General features: G+C 36.1%; 2 protein-coding genes across 2 annotated transcripts; one reads left to right on the top strand and one right to left on the bottom strand.

Annotated features, from left to right (window-relative positions):
- The first annotated feature begins 273 nt into the window (after positions 1 to 273).
- Positions 274 to 5,508, top strand: c7h1orf174 (chromosome 7 C1orf174 homolog). Its single transcript, XM_062998465.1, has 2 exons — positions 274 to 801; positions 5,225 to 5,508. Exons 1-2 carry the CDS (start codon positions 472 to 474, stop codon positions 5,324 to 5,326), a joined length of 432 nt encoding a protein of 143 aa, XP_062854535.1. The 5' UTR covers positions 274 to 471; the 3' UTR covers positions 5,327 to 5,508.
- A 6,311-nt stretch (positions 5,509 to 11,819) lies between these two features.
- dffb (DNA fragmentation factor, beta polypeptide (caspase-activated DNase)) lies at positions 11,820 to 17,562 on the bottom strand. The gene is made up of 7 exons (XM_062998464.1): positions 17,440 to 17,562; positions 17,197 to 17,323; positions 13,949 to 14,134; positions 13,677 to 13,756; positions 13,415 to 13,588; positions 12,240 to 12,340; positions 11,820 to 12,104 (listed from the first exon to the last, which is right to left on the bottom strand). Exons 1-7 carry the CDS (start codon positions 17,560 to 17,562, stop codon positions 11,894 to 11,896), a joined length of 1,002 nt encoding a protein of 333 aa, XP_062854534.1. The 3' UTR covers positions 11,820 to 11,893.
- Positions 17,563 to 19,011: the final 1,449 nt, after the last annotated feature.

Raw genomic sequence — 19,011 nt, 5'->3', positions numbered from 1 at the left:
TTATTTTACTCAGTAACGGATGTTATTTAAAATGTAGCGAATTACAATTCTTAATACAAAATATACTTAAGTAAAAGTAAAATTACTGGTTGTAAAATCTACTTTAAAAAGTACACAAAAAACTTAAATTTAAAGTTATTCACATTGTTTATGTTAGTTTGTTGTTCATATTTTGATATTAGCATGAGAGAAATCATGAACTGTGTCTTTAAGTGTTTTGGAGTAAAAAGTTCACGTGAGGTCAGAGTCAAAGCCGCCTGATTTTCTTCCTCCTCCTCCTCCCAGTTTCCGCCAGACCAATTTACGGTCGTCACCATTACTGGCGTGTGTAAACACACTGAACTCTGTCTGACTGGTTGATTAGCAGCAGCAGCGGCAGCGGCAGTGGTGGTGGTAACGAGAGGAATCAGCTAAAGGAGACATTACACAGAGAAAATCCGGCTGTATTTACTAAACACGGTTCCGCAGCAGATGGCCGGCGACAGCGGGGAGAGGAAGCGGTTACTAAAAAGACCTCTACCGGGGTACAGAGAGGACCCGGCGGCTAACAATAACATCGAACCGGAGCGAGGTGAATCCGGACTCGGTACCTGCACTCACCAACATGTGCGCAAAGAAAAGAAAGGAAAGGAAAACACCGCGGTGAAACTAAACGAATCAGCTCACCCCAACACAGAGAAGATGGAGGACCCGGAGAGCTGCGGCTCAACACTGAGATCAGATCCTGGGATTGTGTTTGATGAGGACAGTAACCACGTTTTCCCCGTCGAGCAGTTTTTTGGGAACCTGGATACTGTTCAGGTGCGTCTCATCATCTGTCTGCTTTTAACCCACAAAGTCGGATTTAATACATCTAGATAACTTGTTTTTGACTTTGCATCATACATATAGGTTGTCTGCATATATTCATATACTTAAATATTTTTAAATATGTGCTAAAATGAAACGTGGAACTTACAAGTTGATACTTAAACCCCAATAAATAATAGTAACCCATCTCTCCCTCTCTCTCCACAAATACACTAAGTAAGAATCAGAATTATACTGATTATTGGTCACTTTAGGTAATAAACTTATTTTAATTAATTTAGCACTCGAGCAATAACGTAAACAATCCACAGGATCGTCAAATAGGCACAAAACACATTTGTAAGTAAGCTTATGCTTTAATGCACCAGGGAACCTCAACACATCACTGTAGAAAATAACCTGGTTGCCTTTAAAATAACCGAATCTTAATCTAAATTGGCTCGACAAAAGATTGTTATTAAAATGTCTGTATATTTATCTGCACTACAATATCAACAGTTAGCCAATTAGCTAACTTCTTTATACAATGCTAATATGTGAAACAGTGTGGTACATTGAAACTCGATGTCAGTTGGTTTTAGGAGTGGTGTTGAGTTTAAAAGACGTTGTTTCAGGATTTTTTTTCCCCATAGGAATGTATGGGAAAGCTGTTAATGCTTTTCATGGTCCTGTGGACTTGCATATATTTTAGGCTTATGTAAAATAACTAGGGCTGTCGAAGTTAACGCGATAATAACGCATTGACGCGATTTCAATTTAACGCGATTAAAAATAATAGTGCCGTTAACGCAAATTCTAGTTAATGTTGAGACTTGACTGGTAGAACAAACGTTTTAATGTCGGACTTGCCACCGTTTTTCATTTGCGGTTTGTTAACATAATGTAACCGAGCGTTGTAGTGATGCACTTATAAAGAAATAAATACACGCTATATTCACAAGTTGTCGGGACACAAAAATAAAAGAACACTTTTATTAACTTATTCTGTTAAGGTACCAAATACCGGAAAGCTGAGTCAAGCACGTTAGTCCATGCACTATGGAAGCCCCAAAGGGTCAAAACACACTCACTTCGTGTAGAAACGGCCATCAAACCATTGTCACAATACAACCACAGAAAAGTCTGTTACAATAACTACGCCTTATCCCACCTAAAGCACCGCTGATCTACAATGTTTGCTGATGGAGAAATTCTAACCTACAATCTGACATTTACTGCCTAGTATGTGAGTGAATAAAACTCCCTTACAGTTTTCTCTTGTCCCAGCAGTTTTTAACATCAGTACATTTAGCATAAAATGTGTTCACCATTTTAATTGTAACATTTCACTTAAAAAACCTTGTTTTCTATAACATTTACACAGATTTTTTTAAATGCGATTAATCGTGATTAACTATATGAAATTCTGAGATTAATCGCGATTAAAATTTTTAATCGTTTGACAGCCCTAAAAATAACACAAGTTTAAAAGTGAAACTTAGGAAAATACAGTTAAACGCACATACATGTGGACGCTTTCAGAGTGGATTTAACTGTTATTCCACACAAGCAGTGTTGCCAACTCCTCAGTAAGGAAAGTAGCTATTGGCTGTCCTAGAAGTCGCTAGAAGTCGCTAAATGACGTCATCGCCTAATTTGCATAAGGTCCTTTTGTGTGTAATTGACGCTGTAGAAGAGAGGAATAACATCGTGGGAGAGACAAAAAGTGGGTAAAAACACCCTCAATATATTTAGAACTATAAATGAATCTTCTTCTGTTGATTCGTGGTTTGTTTTTGTTTTTTAAGACAACACTGAGCTACTCTGGGCAGGGTTGCCAGATTGCATGAAAAAACTCCCAAAACACAGGATAAGCAGATGATGTTTGGCATTTCACAAATAATAAACCAGTTAAACCATCATGACCTACAAATTAATATCTTAAAATGTACAGATCAGTAATTACAGTACATTATAAATGACAAATTATTTTTGCTTGCATGTCTTTGAAGTAGCCTACCAAGTTTGTAAAATGCATTATTTATGATAGGACACACAACCCTGCAAGTAAATAAAAATAAACTTATAAGCAATTGAAGTTTACCCTCTCGTACATATGAGAGGTTGTATTTACGAGACTTGCTTACCTTCATATTCAACTCAAATCACACATATTCAACATGAATCACTGTATTGATGGGCGTGGCAACAGTGTCTTGGACTGGAAAGAATAACCTGTAGGGGTGTAACGATACTCTGCTCACGATTCGATTCACGATGCTGAGCTCACGATTCGATTTTCTCACGGTTTTTTTTGAAGTGTAAAAAGTGCAAAACAATGCACATTTTCTTGTTCATTTTTTAAACAAAAAAAAACCTTCAGTCCCTTGCAATTAAAGGTAATTACCAAGAACAGAGTACTTTACTGTAACCTAACAGGTTTACCAAATTTAAGTTACTTATCGCCATCTTAAATTGAAAATCAATGTAATCAAACAAGCTCATTGAGCTGAGCCTTTAAACATATTTTTTCAGAACAATATGTATTTTCACGTTCGAGTCTCCAAAAGTCTCTAATAACACCAGAAAAAGTAGCTAGATTTGTCGCTAGTCGCTTTTTTGAAAAAAAGTCGCTAGAGGGGTCTGAAAAGTCGCTAAATATAGCGACAAAGTCGCTAATTTGGCAACACTGCACACAAGTGCAGATTCGTCTCATATTCGCACTTTGATGACGTATTACCGCACCAATCAAGCCAAGTGCTAAACAAAGCGACTGTTCATTGTTCATTTGAAATTTAATGATTCAATTTTTTGAAAAGTTACTGAACACATTGAGTTTAAGGGTACAAATTTCTCGACTAAGGGCGCTGAGTTTCAAAGATTTTAAGTTTAGGAGACGTTGAGTTACAAGGTACCACTGTACCTTGTAAGATTTTGCAAGCAAAATTATTAATATTTGTGCTGTCAAGTCGATTCTAACTCCTGGTGACCAAATAAAAAAACAGAATTATACTGCTTATTGGTCACATTAGGTAATTAATTAATTAATATTTTAGTAATAATTGTTTTCAGTCTTAAATACAAAAACAATCCACAGTATCATCAAATAGAAACAAAAACACTTATGTCTATGATGCAGGATACATCAGCACATCACTGTAAAAACGTGACCCGCTTGCCATAAAATGTCAAAATAGCTGAAATTTAAATCACTCAACAATGATAATCTAAACTGAGTCAAAAAAAGATTCTTATGAAATGTCTATATATTACTTGCACTACGATATCAGCAATTAGCCAATTAGCTAAGCTTTTCATGGCAAACGGAGTACTTTAACATCACACGATATGTATTAGGATTAAGCTTTTGCTAGCAAAACTCTTATTATTAAGTGCTGTCATATTACACAGCCTTTACGTACAGTGAGGAAAATAAGTATTTGATCCCCTGCTGATTTTGTAAGTTTACCCCCTTACAAAGACTTGAACAGTCTATAATTTTTATGGAAGGTTTATTTTAACAGAGAGAGACAGAATATCAACAAAAAATCCAGGAAAAAAAAACATTAAATAAAAGTTATAAATTAATTTGTATTTAATTAAGGGAAATAAGTATTTGATCCCCTACCAACCAGCAAGAATTCTGACCCCTACAGACTGGTTATGTGCACAAAAGGCACACAAATTAGTCCTGTCCCTGTATAAAAGACTCCTGTCACAGAATCAGTTTCTTCCGTTCAAATCTCTCGACCACCATGGGCAAGACCAAAGAGCTATCAAAGGACGTCAGGGACAAGATTGTAGACATGCACAAGGCTGGAATGGGCTACAAGACCATCAGCAAGAAGCTTGGTGAGAAAGAGACCACTGCTGGTGCGATCATTCGAAAATGGAAGAAATACAAGATCACAGTCAATCACCCTCGCTCTGGAGCTCCATGCAAGATCTCACCTGGTGGGGTAAGAATGATTCTGAGAAAGGTGAGGTCAGTCCAGAATTACACGGGAGGAGCTTGTCAATGATCTCAAGGGAGCTGGGAGCAGAGAAATGCTGGATATGACCCCAAGAACACCATCCCCACCGGGCATTTCTCTGCCTCCAAACATGGCGAGTGGAGTTGATGCCAAAGAGCTCAATTTTGGTCTCATCTGACCATATCACATTCTCCCCAGCTTTCTCTGAATCATTCAGGTGTTCATTGGCAAACTTCAGACGGGCCTGTACATGAGCCTTCTTGAGCAAAGGGACTTTGCGGGCACTGCAGGATCTCAATCCATTACGGCGAAGTGTGTTACTAATGGTTTTCTTGGTGACTGTGCTCCCAGCTCCCTTGAGATCATTGACAAGCTCCTCCCGTGTAATTCTGGACTGACCTCACCTTTCTCAGAATCATTCTTACTCTTAATCTGCTGATTACAGTTTCGTTTTTTTGCAGGATTGCTCACAGAAAGTCTCTGACACAGAGGGAATGAACAGACGAGAATACAGAAGACGGCATTACTACGCAAAAGAGGACAGTGATGAGGATCAGACATAGCACTCTATCTACACGTGCAATGTTATTTGTATAAATCATAAAGACAAAGGTCCTAAAAGCAGACTTGGGGATCTGATTTAAATTACATTTTAAGGTGTTATCTGATCTATCACCACTTTTAATAGGCTCTTTACGTCTATATGACATGTTTCTTGCCACTCCACCAGCAATTTGAGGCAACAAGAACAGTATCCATCACTATAACTCATTAGGAATCTGTCAGAGTTTAAACAACCTCAATTTTAACCATAATGAATGTTTTAGCTATAAAAGAGTGACTTGAAGCCTTGTTAAAGAACACATGTACACACAGTATAACATTAGCAGTTCATAGTTCTTATGTAAATATATTGCTAAGTTTAGGGAAGTTGTAGTTATGTGTATTGGTACTGTAAAGTAAGATTTAACAGTGATTAACTGAAGGAGGGTAAATTAAAACCTTGCTGCAAACTGATTTATTAGCTGTTAGCTAGCTATCTGACCTCTTAATTATGTGCTAACATAATTAACATAACAAATCTGGTTATGCTATATTTTGATATTTGGCTACTGCTAAATTGAATAGAGTGTAATTTACCGACATTCTAAACCAGATACTTTGTGGTAGATAGTGTGTCAGATTAGGAACAACACTAGCAGGATACTAAATATCAAGTATATTATTTGCCAAAACCACCATTGTATTTTAATGAAAATATACTTGTAATCTACCTATTAAACAATCAGGCTAGTAGTTAGCTAGTCACCCTTATAGTTGTTATATCAGGATGGCATGTATAGGCATAGATCTGGGTATTATAAATTGGGCAAATATTTAGAGATTATCTTTCTGCATGAGCGTTTATGAGTAAAATAAGTACTTTATTGAGGTAAAATGTACTTTCAGGGAAGTCTTGATGAAACATAGTAATTTGAACTTGCATGTCGCAGAAGCATGGCAGTGCTGCATGAGAATCCTGTGGACTAAACGCTATAGTTGTATTACATGTCTTTTGTTTTCAATACATGGAACTGCAAGCTCTGGAACAGAAGAGGTACATTTAAAGAAGCACATTTATAATTGACAGAAAGGCTTAGGCTTATATTTTGCATATAGTTTATATGTGTATATGAGAGAGCCTTTTTAATATTATGAAGCACTTGCATTTAAATAGCATTTAGATTAAATTATGTGTTTATATAGTTAAAAATATGATCATATGTGTTTTGCAGTTCTAGTACATACCGAATCTTGCTGGAGCAGCTGTTACACAGTACAGATAATTCAGACATAAAAAATAATTCCATGGTGCATTTAGTGCAGTTACACATTCTTGTCTTAATGTGAGCAGCAGGTTGTTTTAAATGCATGCTGTGTATGTCATTCATCAAGTGCCTCATTCAGAAACCTCATGCTGTTTATGGGTCATACTTTGATTAGTGTTGCAACTTGCCTAACATTTTGTTTTTGAGATTGGAATAACATGTTTTTGGAAGATAATTATCATTTTAACAATGACCGATCCTAATAATGGTTAATCAATCATTTTACCTATATTTCGACTGGTAAATATAATCTGCATTTCCAAAGCCAATGCTATTAAAAACTAACACATTTTGTACAATGCTGTAAAACAAGAATGTGTGATGTGTTCATTCTCTTAAATGTTTATTTAACTGACAAATGGAATTACTTTACATGTTTTGCCAAAAACATTTGGATGTTTTAAATAATTAACAATGTTTTCAATTTCATGCCTACAACAAAAAAATGATAGAATATTCAGGTTATGCTGTTTTGAAACATTCCACAATAAGTAGGTGACAGTAAGTAACAGGTGAGGGTACTACATGTTCACCACTTTCTGCCAAACTTCGTGAGAGGATTGTCAGTCAGTTTTTCAGCACAAGATTGCACATATTGTTTTCACTGTCTACTGTAAATATTGTACAATGATTCAGGAAATCAAAAGAAATTTCAGTCTGAAGGCATATAGTCACATTTGTTTGCTGCTGCATCAAGAGATGCAACCTAAAACTCTATTACAGAAGAACAAAACATTAATTTTATGTGGAACTGCAACAGTTCTGCGAAGAAATTTATAGTTCTCTGAGCCTAAGTCTATCTCGGATTGTTTTAGTAGTCAGTAGTTCAGTTTGTTGTAGTCAGGTTCATCTTGTTTAAACAAAAAAATGGATGTTAAGTTCTCTTTGCCAAAGGTAAATAATGTATGAAGGCTCTATGGGCGTGGTGGCATATATTGGAATTTTAGGAAGGCCTCATTCTGCAGATGCTATATTATGGCTCTGTAGACTGTGTGTGTGTGTGTGTGTGTGTGTGTGTGTGTGTGTGCTTGACTGTCCTTCCTACAGTCCAGACCTGTCTCCTATTGAAAATGTATGGTGGCCGCTCAGGTGGCGCAGCGGTAAAACACGCTAGCACACCAGAGCTGACATCTCATGCCTACACAAGCAATGATTCACAGGAAGGTTACCGTAGGGGATATGACTAGATGTATGGTGCATCATAAAGAGGAGAGCTTGTTGAAAAGCTAATGTTTCGTATCAAGCAAGAATTGCAACAAAAATATTTAGTGTTTTTAGTTCCCAAAATGTTAATAATAGGAAATGTAAACAAAGGTAAAGAGAGGGACATGCCTATGTCCAAACTTTTTTGAAGGTGTTGCAGGCATCAAATTTAAAATTGGTTTATATTACAAAAATAATTAAGTTGATCAGTGAAAACATCAGAAATCTTTGTACTTTTTGTCAGTTAAAGTTGTAAGAGAATTAAAGAAAAGCTTTTCCAGATATGGGATTTGTAAAATAAAAGCTACTGCAAGCAAACTGCAGAAATGGCACATCAGTACATGTTAAATTAATAATTAAGTATTACCTCAAATTGAGATGTTAATCTGTTGTTCATATGACGTACCCACAATAATTTCTAACATGGTCAGTTTTAAACTTGACAGACTAGCCCACCAGCTGACGTTAATAAATATCCTATTGTTTTTTTGTGTTTGTTTTTCCTCAATTTATACACACGGAAATGGAACTATGCACACAATTCTGAAAACTTAAAGCTCATGTGTCAACAACATGACTCCAAACTGCTAAACTTAAAGCACAATTCTGAGTACAAATTGCATAATTGCTGAAATAAATATTTCTTTTGTTACTTTTTTGTATCTGTGCACCGGCTTTGTTTGTAGTGCTTCTCATGGCATAGGTGAAACTTCATACAATAGGTGACATTTGTGTTGCATATACATGATGTGCTGTAAATGCTGTTATAGATAAGCATATGATAGCTGTGTGTGGTGTTGTGTTGGAAGGAACCAGTTTTGAGAAGAGGGAACATGGATGTTTTATTTTGCCAGAGAGAGTATTTAACAGTTTGTGTTTAGAGTTTTAAGAATTGTAGCCACTGTTTCTGGAAACGTGCATAAACTTGAGCTTTTTCAGCAATTTTGACATAAATGTTACATAAAACATTTTAAATGCTATTCTTTAATGTTGTATTGAACCCATAAACTTTATTTAATCAAACATCTTAGAAAGTTAGTTCACAATATTTACCAATATTATTATTATTATTTATTTATTTTGAAAAAGTATGTATCTCACATAAGTTTTTAGTCCCTTATTTTTAGTTTTGGTCTATTATATGTGTGAGTAATAATTTCTACCTGTCAGCTTTAAGAAAGGCCAGTTCTAGTTTGAACTATGTAAATAAAAAGTTACTTAAAACTGGTCATTTTTTTTCTTTTTCTAAAATTTCCACTATTAATAAAAGTAAGTTATTAAAGCATATATGCTGCCAAACTTAGAAAATAAGAGTAAAAGCAACACTTTTTAAAAACTGACCCCTAAACATTTTAAAGACTGAATAGCTGCCTTTTGTCATAAAATGTATTTTAGTGTCACTAATGTTTTGTTTTTACTTTTACATTTTTATATCTACCATTTACTGTATTAAAATATCAGTTATAATGAAGTGTCTGATGTTAAATTTGTTTGAATTTTAATGTAAATCTGAAACTGCCAGGAGATGATATTTGCTTAGTTCTGTTCTATGGAACATTTGCACTAACATTTAAAGATGTGGCATTTTAATGTATTTTGTACTCAAGTCTGTATAAAAGTTGGAATTGATGTCTATATTTTTGTAATATATACAAAGTGCTAATTTCACTACCAAATGATTAGTTTAAACATGCTGATATCTGAATGTTCAACATTCTTTATATTATTGTACTTCATTATCATACTCCTTTATTGTAAAATGTTTATCCAAAAAATAAATCATTAAGCATTTACTGATTTATGCAGCATGGAAATAAACTGTTGTGGCTTTAAAATAAATGGGACTGTGTGTTTTTTGTTATAAATGATTTATTCCAAGTGACAAGACAAACTATTTCAATTTTAAATATTTAAATGCCAAATTGTTTTAACATTTAAAACTAATAAATGTCTACCACACAATTTAGTTGATGAAAATTAAAACAGTTTTCCCCAGGTGGGGCCACCCGGATCCTTTCTGTGTAGTTTGCATGTTCTCCCCGTGCCTGCGTGGGTTTCCTCCGGGTGCTTCGGTTTCCTCCCACAGTCCAAAGACATGCAAGTGAGGTGAATTGGAGATACAAAATTGTCCATGACTGTGTTTGATATAACCTTGTGAACTGATTAATCTTGTGTAATGAGTGGCTACCATTCCTGTCATGAATGTGGCCAAAGTGTAAAACATGACATTAAAATCCTAATAAACAAACAAACAAACAAACTGGTAGTCAGGTATGGTCAGTGAAAGCACTGTAACACAAAAATGTGTACAAAATTCTTTTTTTTCACAGTTACTTAACATTATTAGAATTCCAGTATCAAACAGTAAGAATTTATTTATTAATGACATTCGGGGATATTAATGAACATTTCACAGCATGCATCAAAGGCATCTGCTCACTCATTTTAGTACAAGAGAATTATTATTGATTCATATTTAAACAAAAATACAAAGTGAAACAATGTCTGATGTACCATGATGCTAGCACAGGAGCCAACTGAAATATTTGGCTTTAGTTATGTTGACAGATCTGATTGGCATTAAAAATGCATTTGTTTTGTTGATGTCTCTGATATGCAGATCTAGAACTTTCTTTTTAAGAATGTAAACAATTTACTGTGAGATTAAGCATCTTGGAAATAAAAGTAAACCTCATTTCCAGACAAGTTGGGACACTTTCTAAAAATGCATTAAAGACTGAAATCTGTAATTTGTTTTCACTCAAACATAAATAGAGAAAAAAACAGACAAACATTTTTTTTGTTTATTTAAGTAATGCCTGCAACATACTTTAGGAAAGAGCTGGTTACCAGCGTACGTCTCTTCAAAATACCAAAATAAGCCTCCGCATCAATGGACTTTCACATACAGTATATGCAGATCACCCATGCTGACACACATTGCACTTTTCATTGGCAACAGTCTGGATGGTCTTTTCCATTTTTGTCATGCTGGAATCAATTTTCAGCCAGTTTTCCCCAAAAACAAGCTTAAACATGGACCTTGGCCTTTACATGCTGAGATTTCCCTTGACTCCCTGATATTATGAACTGTAGATGATCTCGCAGTGAGAAACCTCGACTTTGAACTGACTGAAAAAGCTCTCATAAGATTTGACACAAAGTGGTGAACGACAACCCATCTAAAGACTAAACCATTAGTGGATGCTTCTTTTATACTCAATCTTGAAGACTTCACCAGTTACCAATAAACTAATAATTGTGGAACCTTTCATCAGTGTTACTTGCATAACATTAGTCTTTTTTGGCCTCTGTCCCAATTGTTAAGTATGTTGCAGGTGTCACATTCTGTTGGTTTTTTATATTTACAAAATACAACTAGATTTGTCAGTGAAAACGCTGAAAATGTTTTCTTGTACTTTTATCAGTTAAAATCTAAATGATTGATTTAACAATGAGTGATGTACAAATATGAGTGATTTTACACGTTAAAGTTTTTATAGCATTTTTAGAAAGTTTCCCATCCTTTCTGTTAATGGAGTTTGTACCTAAAAATAAAATAAGAATACTATTTCACAGAAAATAATCTTGTGAATTAAGGACTCATGGGTAATCATCCCATACAGCTGCCTAATGAGTGTACACAGTCTGAAGTCTGAACACAAAATCTGCTTGTACTGGGTGGGATCTGTACAGCCCTGCTATAAAAATCATTTAGTACAAGTGAATAAAAAGTACACAGGTAACACAGGGGATCTCTAAAGCATTTCAATCAGAATTGCACACCTATAAAAGAAGACATTTTTCAAAAACCTGTGTGTATCAAAAACATTGTCTTAAAATACCTGAAAATGCTTTGTTCACAGATTAACTTTACATTTTTAAAAAATATACAAAAGTGTACATAATTCAAATATGTACTGGAATTAAAAAAAACTAAAATATCAAATACATGAAATAACAAAATATTTGTTAAAAACACCATATATAATTTTACTGAATAGAAATGAACGATTCCCTGAGTCATTTCTGGAATCCATGAGATGATTACTATCTGCTTCACTTGTGAGCTCTTTTACCCCGTTTAAATATTTGACGTGAATTACATGATAGATCATGAGCTCCTTTCTTGTGGCAAACAATGTGAACTAATTTCAGATTTTCTCTTGTAAATAACAGTTTGTAGAAATAATCAAGGTTTATATCACTGCTCTTTTTACCATGCAGAGCTTCCACCAGAGTGGGTATAACTGTTCTCTTCTTCTCAATCCTGCAACAGAGGAGTTTGTAACAACTGGTATTAGAAGAGTTTTAACTTCTAACCTATAAACTTAAACATTCAGTAAATTGTTATTAAAACTGTCAGGATTAATAACACAGTAAATTCAGTACTTCCTGTGCTCACCTGTGGTCGAGATTCCAGGTGCTGAAAAGTATTCTGCTCTCTCGGTTACCGTATGGGTTTATTGAATGAAGAGATTCACACATGTTTTCATCAAAAGCTCCCTAAAACCAAAGATAAAGCAAAAGGTAAATAAAATGCTAAACACATAAAACGTTATTTTTAAAGATAGTCATAAACAATAAGTAATAAAAGACAGGAGTGATTTCCCACTTAACTGACAGTATGTGTCATGCAGCTTTAAAACAAGCACCCTTTCATATACTCACCTGCAAACCTATTGTGCAAGATATAAAGCTGCCCTGTCACATTTTTTCTCAGTTGCATCCAAGACTACAGGCCACCTTTTAACTCTATTTTATTTTTGTTGCAATTACGGCTACAGAGTTTGACTTTAAACATATATTTATTAACAGAAATCATTTTGTAAGTGCATACATTTAGCTGATTTTAAAATAACTACTCAACTTGCTAAAGATTCAAAGTAACAAAAATTTTCTTTATTTCTGAGAATATACACTAATCAGTCAAAACATTAGAACCACCCACTACGACATGGAAACCATAAGACAAGAAGTAGTCCAGGACCAAGACACTACCAGCAAATCCTTTGACTTCTGTACACTGCAAGATGGATCGTCCCACAGTGCATCCTGGCACCATATTTTCTGTAAGTAAACACCGCACATGCCTGGTTGTCCACATGATCTTGGAGAAAACAGACCTGTCTGCCTTCGTGTTGTGACACATTTATTTCAAAAGCAGTTTGCTGGTAGTTTGCTTGTATGCAAAATTGTGTTTTGCATAAAACATAAACCTAAAACATTAGTGCAATTTTGAATTTGGCTATAATTTGAGTTGTAGTAAAATGTTTACACTGAAAATATAAATTAATATTTATTTTAGCAGTAGAGAAGTAGTGCAAATACTTAGCCACAGGCCAGCACAGCCATGACGTTTGTTGGTCAGAGTAGAGTGGCGTGCCTTGCATGCTGGGGGGTTCCGACTGATGTGGCAATTATAGCCATTCAAATTTAAATTCACAACACAATTATGTGCACAAAAAAAATCCACTATATCTACGCTGTATGACTGCACTTAGTGTGAAAAATATGTAATTTTACTTAACAAATAGTGTAAACAGTCAGCCACTGTGTGTGTTGTAGTGATGATGTTACCTGGCAGGAAAACCAGCCCTCTTTACTGCACAGCCGATGAAGCTCTTTGTCTGTCCTGTCAAAGTAATTGCCATTATAGCGCATAGATTTGAGCTTTTCTACCATAGCTGCAACCACCTTTTGATATTCACATTTCTGCTTAGCGCTCTGAATAGTGTGAGCATGTCCATCCACCTAATGAGAAAAAAAAAAACAATGTACAAGAGCTTAAGCCTTTGTCCAACCTACTAAAATTGAAATAAATGATGGTTAAGAGTGCTACCTCTTTTAGATATCCACGTATCCTTTGCTCACAGTTGTACTTCATATATGCTGATTTGGTTTTAAATCTTGTGTCAATTCCTAAAAACGGAAAAAGTTAAACTTCATTTATTAATAACAAAAAGCAGGAATAGTCAGACATGCATGTGTTCAGCAAAACACAGGCACATAGTACCTGCAGAGCAGGTATTTACTGCTGACTGTGAATGAATAAGTGAGAATGTCTAGACATATGGAATTTATAAAAAAAGCAACAATGGAAGCTGTAATTACCCTTAAACCAGTCTTCATCCTCCTCCCTTTTTTCCAACTCTGCATTATCTTTCAGATTACACAGGAGATCACCAAGGATTTTTCTCCTCCTAGCTGAATGTTCATCAGTCAGTAGCTGTTGCGCTGCAGTAATTAGCTCATCTGTGTGTCTGTTCAAACCAAGTACCTGAGACAGGTCATATACCACTAGTAATGAAGAAAGAGAGAAACAAAAGGTCAGGTTTACTGATAGAGAGCAAAAATTTTCCCATGTCATAATATGACTTTACTATGAACCAGAGTCAATTAATACATTTATATACACAGGTGGTTTAGTTTTTTAAAATATTAATTAATGGTCAAAACTTCTGGTTCAGATGTTACATCTAGTTGTGGATTAACACCACAAATTATATCATTCATTTTTTAAATAATTATTTATCTTACACCTATCAGATCATTCAAAATAAAAAGTGGCCACATAGCACAACAGACCAACTTGACCTTCATTCATTTCATTCTTATTGCAGTACTATTAAGCAAACCAAAATATCACAATACATATTGCACAGTTAAAGTCAACATTTGTATATATTTGAAAGGACAAGCATTTCATGTCAGTTTTGGGATTCTTGTAATTTTGTAAGGCTAGTACAACAAACAATAGTCTCTTTGTCAGGGTCAAAACTATCATTTTATGATTAAAGAAAAATTCAGGTCAGGTGGTCACTAGTTGTAGTCAAAAATAATTTATAAAAAGGAAATTGGAGGCCATGCCACAAAATTATATGACATTGTTGTACTTTTTGTACCAGTAAATAAATAATTTAAGTAGATGTATTTGACACCAAACAATCGGGTTACTTTTTTTTTTTACAAAACATTGTCATTGTTCCAAACAGTATATGCCCCAGTCATTTAGTCACACAAAACATAACATTTGCAGCAATTATGTACACTTCAATACTGCCATTTCATACATGTCCCTGTTTGTAATTTTTTGACCTCAACTGTATATCGTTGAAATAATTTACAGTCCATGATATATTCTGCCATCATGTTTCTATTTTAAGGTTATTTAATTAACTGATTTACAGTGGTACTTTGAAACTCAATGTCAATTGGTTCTGGGAGTGGCGTTGCGTTTTACAGGTGTTGAGGTTCAAGGTATTTTTCCCATAAGGATAGTTCCATAAGGGAAACCTGTTAATGCGTTCCATGGTAAAATAATGTAAAATGTAAATGTAAAATAATGGGGTTGTTTTTGACACCTATACACTGAAAATAACAAAAACACTGAAATACAATTGAAAACTGTTAAAAATAAATAACTGTTGCACAAAGTTTAACGTGACTTATTGTCTCAAACTTATTTGACTTATTGTCTTCTTACAATTTCTCAGAACCCTGAGCTACAGGGGTTGGACAAAATAAGTGAAACACCTGGTTTTAGACCACAATAATTTATTAGTATGGTGTAGGGCCTCCTTTTGCGGCCAATACAGCGTCAATTCGTCTTGGAAATGACATATACAAGTCCTGCACAGTGGTCAGAGGGATTTTAAGCCATTCTTCTTGCAGGATAGTGGCCAGGTCACTACGTGATGCTGGTGGAGGAAAACGTTTCCTGACTCGCTTCTCCAAAACACCCCAAAGTGGCTCAATAATATTTAGATCTGGTGACTGTGCAGGCCATGGGAGATGTTCAACTTCACTTTCATGTTCATCAAACCAATCTTTCACCAGTCTTGCTGTGTGTATTGGTGCATTGTCATCCTGATACACGGCACCGCCATTGGATGCACATGGTCCTCCAGAATGGTTCGGTAGTCCTTGGCAGTGACGCGCCCATCTAGCACAAGTACTGGGCCAAGGGAATGCCATGATATGGCAGCCCAAACCATCACTGATCCACCCCCATGCTTCACTCTGGGCATGCAACAGTCTGGGTGGTACGCTTCTTTGGGGCTTCTCCACACCGTAACTCTCCCGGATGTGGGGAAAACAGTAAAGGTGGACTCATCAGAGAACAATACATGTTTCACATTGTCCACAGCCCAAGATTTGCGCTCCTTGCACCATTGAAAACGACGTTTGGCATCGGCACGAGTGACCAAAGGTTTGGATATAGCAGCCCGGCCGTGTATATTGACCCTGTGGAGCTCCCGACGGACAGTTCTGGTGGAAACAGGAGAGTTGAGGTGCACATTTAATTCTCCCGTGATTTGGGCAGCCGTGGTTTTATGTTTTTTGGATACAATCCGGTTTAGCACCCGAACATCCCTATCAGACAGCTTCCTCTTGCGTCCACAGTTAATCCTGTTGGATGTGGTTTGTCCTTCTTGGTGGTATGCTGACATTACCCTGGATACCGTGGCTCTTGATACATCACAAAGACTTGCTGTCTTGGTCACAGATGCGCCAGCAAGACGTGCACCAACAATTTGTCCTCTTTTGAACTCTGGTATGTCACCCATAATGTTGTGTGCATTGCAATATTTTGAGCAAAACTGTGCTCTTACCCTGCTAATTGAACCTTCATACTCTGCTCTTACTGGTGCAATGTGCAATTAATGAAGATTGGCCACCAGACTGGTCCAATTTAGCCATGAAACCTCCCACACTAAAATGACAGGTGTTTCAGTTATTTTGTCCAACCCCTGTATAACACAAGTTTAAAAGTGAAACAAAATGAAAATCCAGCTAAACACAGATACATGTAAAGTTTTCAGAGTGGATTTGACTGTTATTTCACACAAATGCAGATTCGTCTCATATTTACACTTTGATGACGTTTTACTGCACCGCTCAAGCAAAGTGCTTAACAAATGGCTGTTCATTGTTCATTTGAAATTAAATAAATCAATTTTGTTAAAAAAAAAAAAAGGTAAACACGTTGAGTTTAAAGGAAAAGTTGAGTTTCAGGATACACATTTTTCGACTAAGGGCGTTGAGTTTCAAAGATTTTGAGTTTAGGTTGACGTTGAGTTACAAGGGCGCCAACAACTAGAAACGTTTTTTTTTTTTTTTTTTTTTTTCTAATTAAGGCAGCAAGGCAAGGTGGTGCAAAAGGTAGTGTGGGTGACACACAGCACCAGGGTCCTTGAGACATGAGTTCGAACCTCCGGTAATTTTATGAATAATTCTTCTTCGCTCTACAGTCTGAGCAAGTAAGAACGTAAGTCTAGTGAACCCACAGCGACCCTGGTCAGGATATAGCGGTTACTGAAGGTGAATGAATGATATTTTCAAATTAGTAAGCCACTCACTTCCGTTCCAGCTCTGTCCATCAGAAAGCAGAACCAGTTCAGTATTGTCGGGCAGAAATTGAAAGTATTCCTCTGTTAGTATTGTACCGTCTTCATACAAACAACACTGCACATTCAGCACAGGCATCTAAAACCAAGTACAAACAAACCAACCAAACTTCATTACTTCAGATATAAGCTGAATGTAACGTTTACAAAGTTTGAATAAAAGAACAAGTCACACATGAAAGTGGAATAGTATACCTGGAGTAAACTGCATGATTTCTTGGTCAGTTCCTTTAAAGTAAAAGCTGCTACTCCGACTTTTTTACTCTCATCAGCGCCTCGGATTTTAAACGCTTTTAGCTTTGTTTGTATCTTCGGCATGTTTACCTCATATCAAAACTTAAGTGAGTGGAGCTGATCTAATCTATTACCTCCCACTTCTTCTGTACGTTCAAAACCGCACCATGTTCACTACACAGTGCACACTATTAAGAAAACTTGCCATTTTATTATTCACACCAGGAAGCCTAGTGTAGGATATTCCGATCACTCAAATCGAATAATGTTTGCAAGCAACGCCGATACAGTGGATTTACATAGCACAATGTAGGGAAAAACCTCAATCTGGTGTATGTTTTATAGTTTGTAGGGATTAGGGAACATCTCTGTTTTTAGGATACAAAACTTGTTTTGTTCTTTGCGTCAAGAGCGTGTAGGGAGGCGTGGCTTTGCTGCTCGATAAACACTACTGCCCCTGCCAGTGAGTCCGGGAACTACAGGGGAAATATGCAACTTAATATTCAATTATTTATTTTATTTACCTACCGCGCCGTGCTGGTGGGGGTTGCGGTGGGCCTGGTGCCACAGTAAAACACTTGCCCCATGCAAAAATACAGTTTGGTCAGGGTGCTAATCCATTGCCCATCTCAAGCCCCTACAGCCCTCTCAAGTCCATACAACAATGTTGATTACTCATTTGGTGGAGAAGAAAGTTTTACAATGTCAGTAAACGTTGTGGCATAGTGATTAAATACACAGTCTTTTCTTTTAATATCCTTTAGTTTACTTCAAGTATGCACTGCTGCATTATAACTAAAAGCACAAGTTTAACTGACTTTTGCTTATGATGCAAAACCTTGTACCGGCACTAACTAAAAGATTAGTCCTTCCAAAATAATATACAAAAGTACTAAAAACACACATTTTCTCCAAAACTTGATCTTATATAATATAAAAGAATAAGCAGTAGATTCATTGATGTTTCTGGGGGCTTTAAATGTAATCAGAAGAAGAATGCCTTTGTCATACATACAGATGTACAGTACAATGAATTGTTTTCTTTACATATCCCAGCTAATTTGGAAGCTGGGGTCAGTGTGCATGGCCAGCCATTGTATGGCACCCCTGAAGCAGAGAGGGTTAAGGGCCTTGCTCAAGGGCCCAACCTTTCAGGTGATATCCCAAAGCCCTCTCCACTAGGCTACTACTGTCCCTAACAAGGTACAGTGTATCACAAAAGTGAGTGCACCCCTCACATTTCTGCAAATATTTCATTATATCTTTTCATGGGACAACACTATAGACATGAAACTTGGATATAACTTAGAGTAGTCAGTGTACAGCTTGTATAGCAGTGTAGATTTACTGTCTTCTGAAAATAACTCAACACACAGCCATTAATGTCTAAATGGCTGGCAACATAAGTGAGTACACCCCACAGTGAACATGTCCAAATTGTGCCCAAATGTGTCGTTGTCCCTCCCTGGTGTCATGTGTCAAGGTCCCAGGTGTAAATGGGGAGCAGGGCTGTTAAATTTGGTGTTTTGGGTA

This window comes from Trichomycterus rosablanca, chromosome 7, assembly GCF_030014385.1.
Source record: "Trichomycterus rosablanca isolate fTriRos1 chromosome 7, fTriRos1.hap1, whole genome shotgun sequence".
Taxonomy (NCBI): domain Eukaryota; kingdom Metazoa; phylum Chordata; class Actinopteri; order Siluriformes; family Trichomycteridae; genus Trichomycterus; species Trichomycterus rosablanca.
The sequence above is the reverse complement of the archived record's forward strand: the minus strand, read 5'-3'. Positions and strand labels throughout refer to the sequence as shown.

Coding starts and splice junctions, on each gene's coding strand:
- c7h1orf174 (XM_062998465.1), top strand. CDS start 472: ATGGCCGGCGACAGCGGGGAGAGGAAGCGGTTACTAAAAAGACCTCTA. Junction 802..5,224: donor GGAACCTGGATACTGTTCAG/GTGCGTCTCATC, acceptor GTTTTTTTGCAG/GATTGCTCACAGAAAGTCTC.
- dffb (XM_062998464.1), bottom strand. CDS start 17,562: ATGCCGAAGATACAAACAAAGCTAAAAGCGTTTAAAATCCGAGGCGCT. Junction 12,341..13,414: donor AGGGCTGGTTTTCCTGCCAG/GTAACATCATCA, acceptor CTTTGGTTTTAG/GGAGCTTTTGATGAAAACAT. Junction 12,105..12,239: donor ACCTGGAATCTCGACCACAG/GTGAGCACAGGA, acceptor CCTCTGTTGCAG/GATTGAGAAGAAGAGAACAG.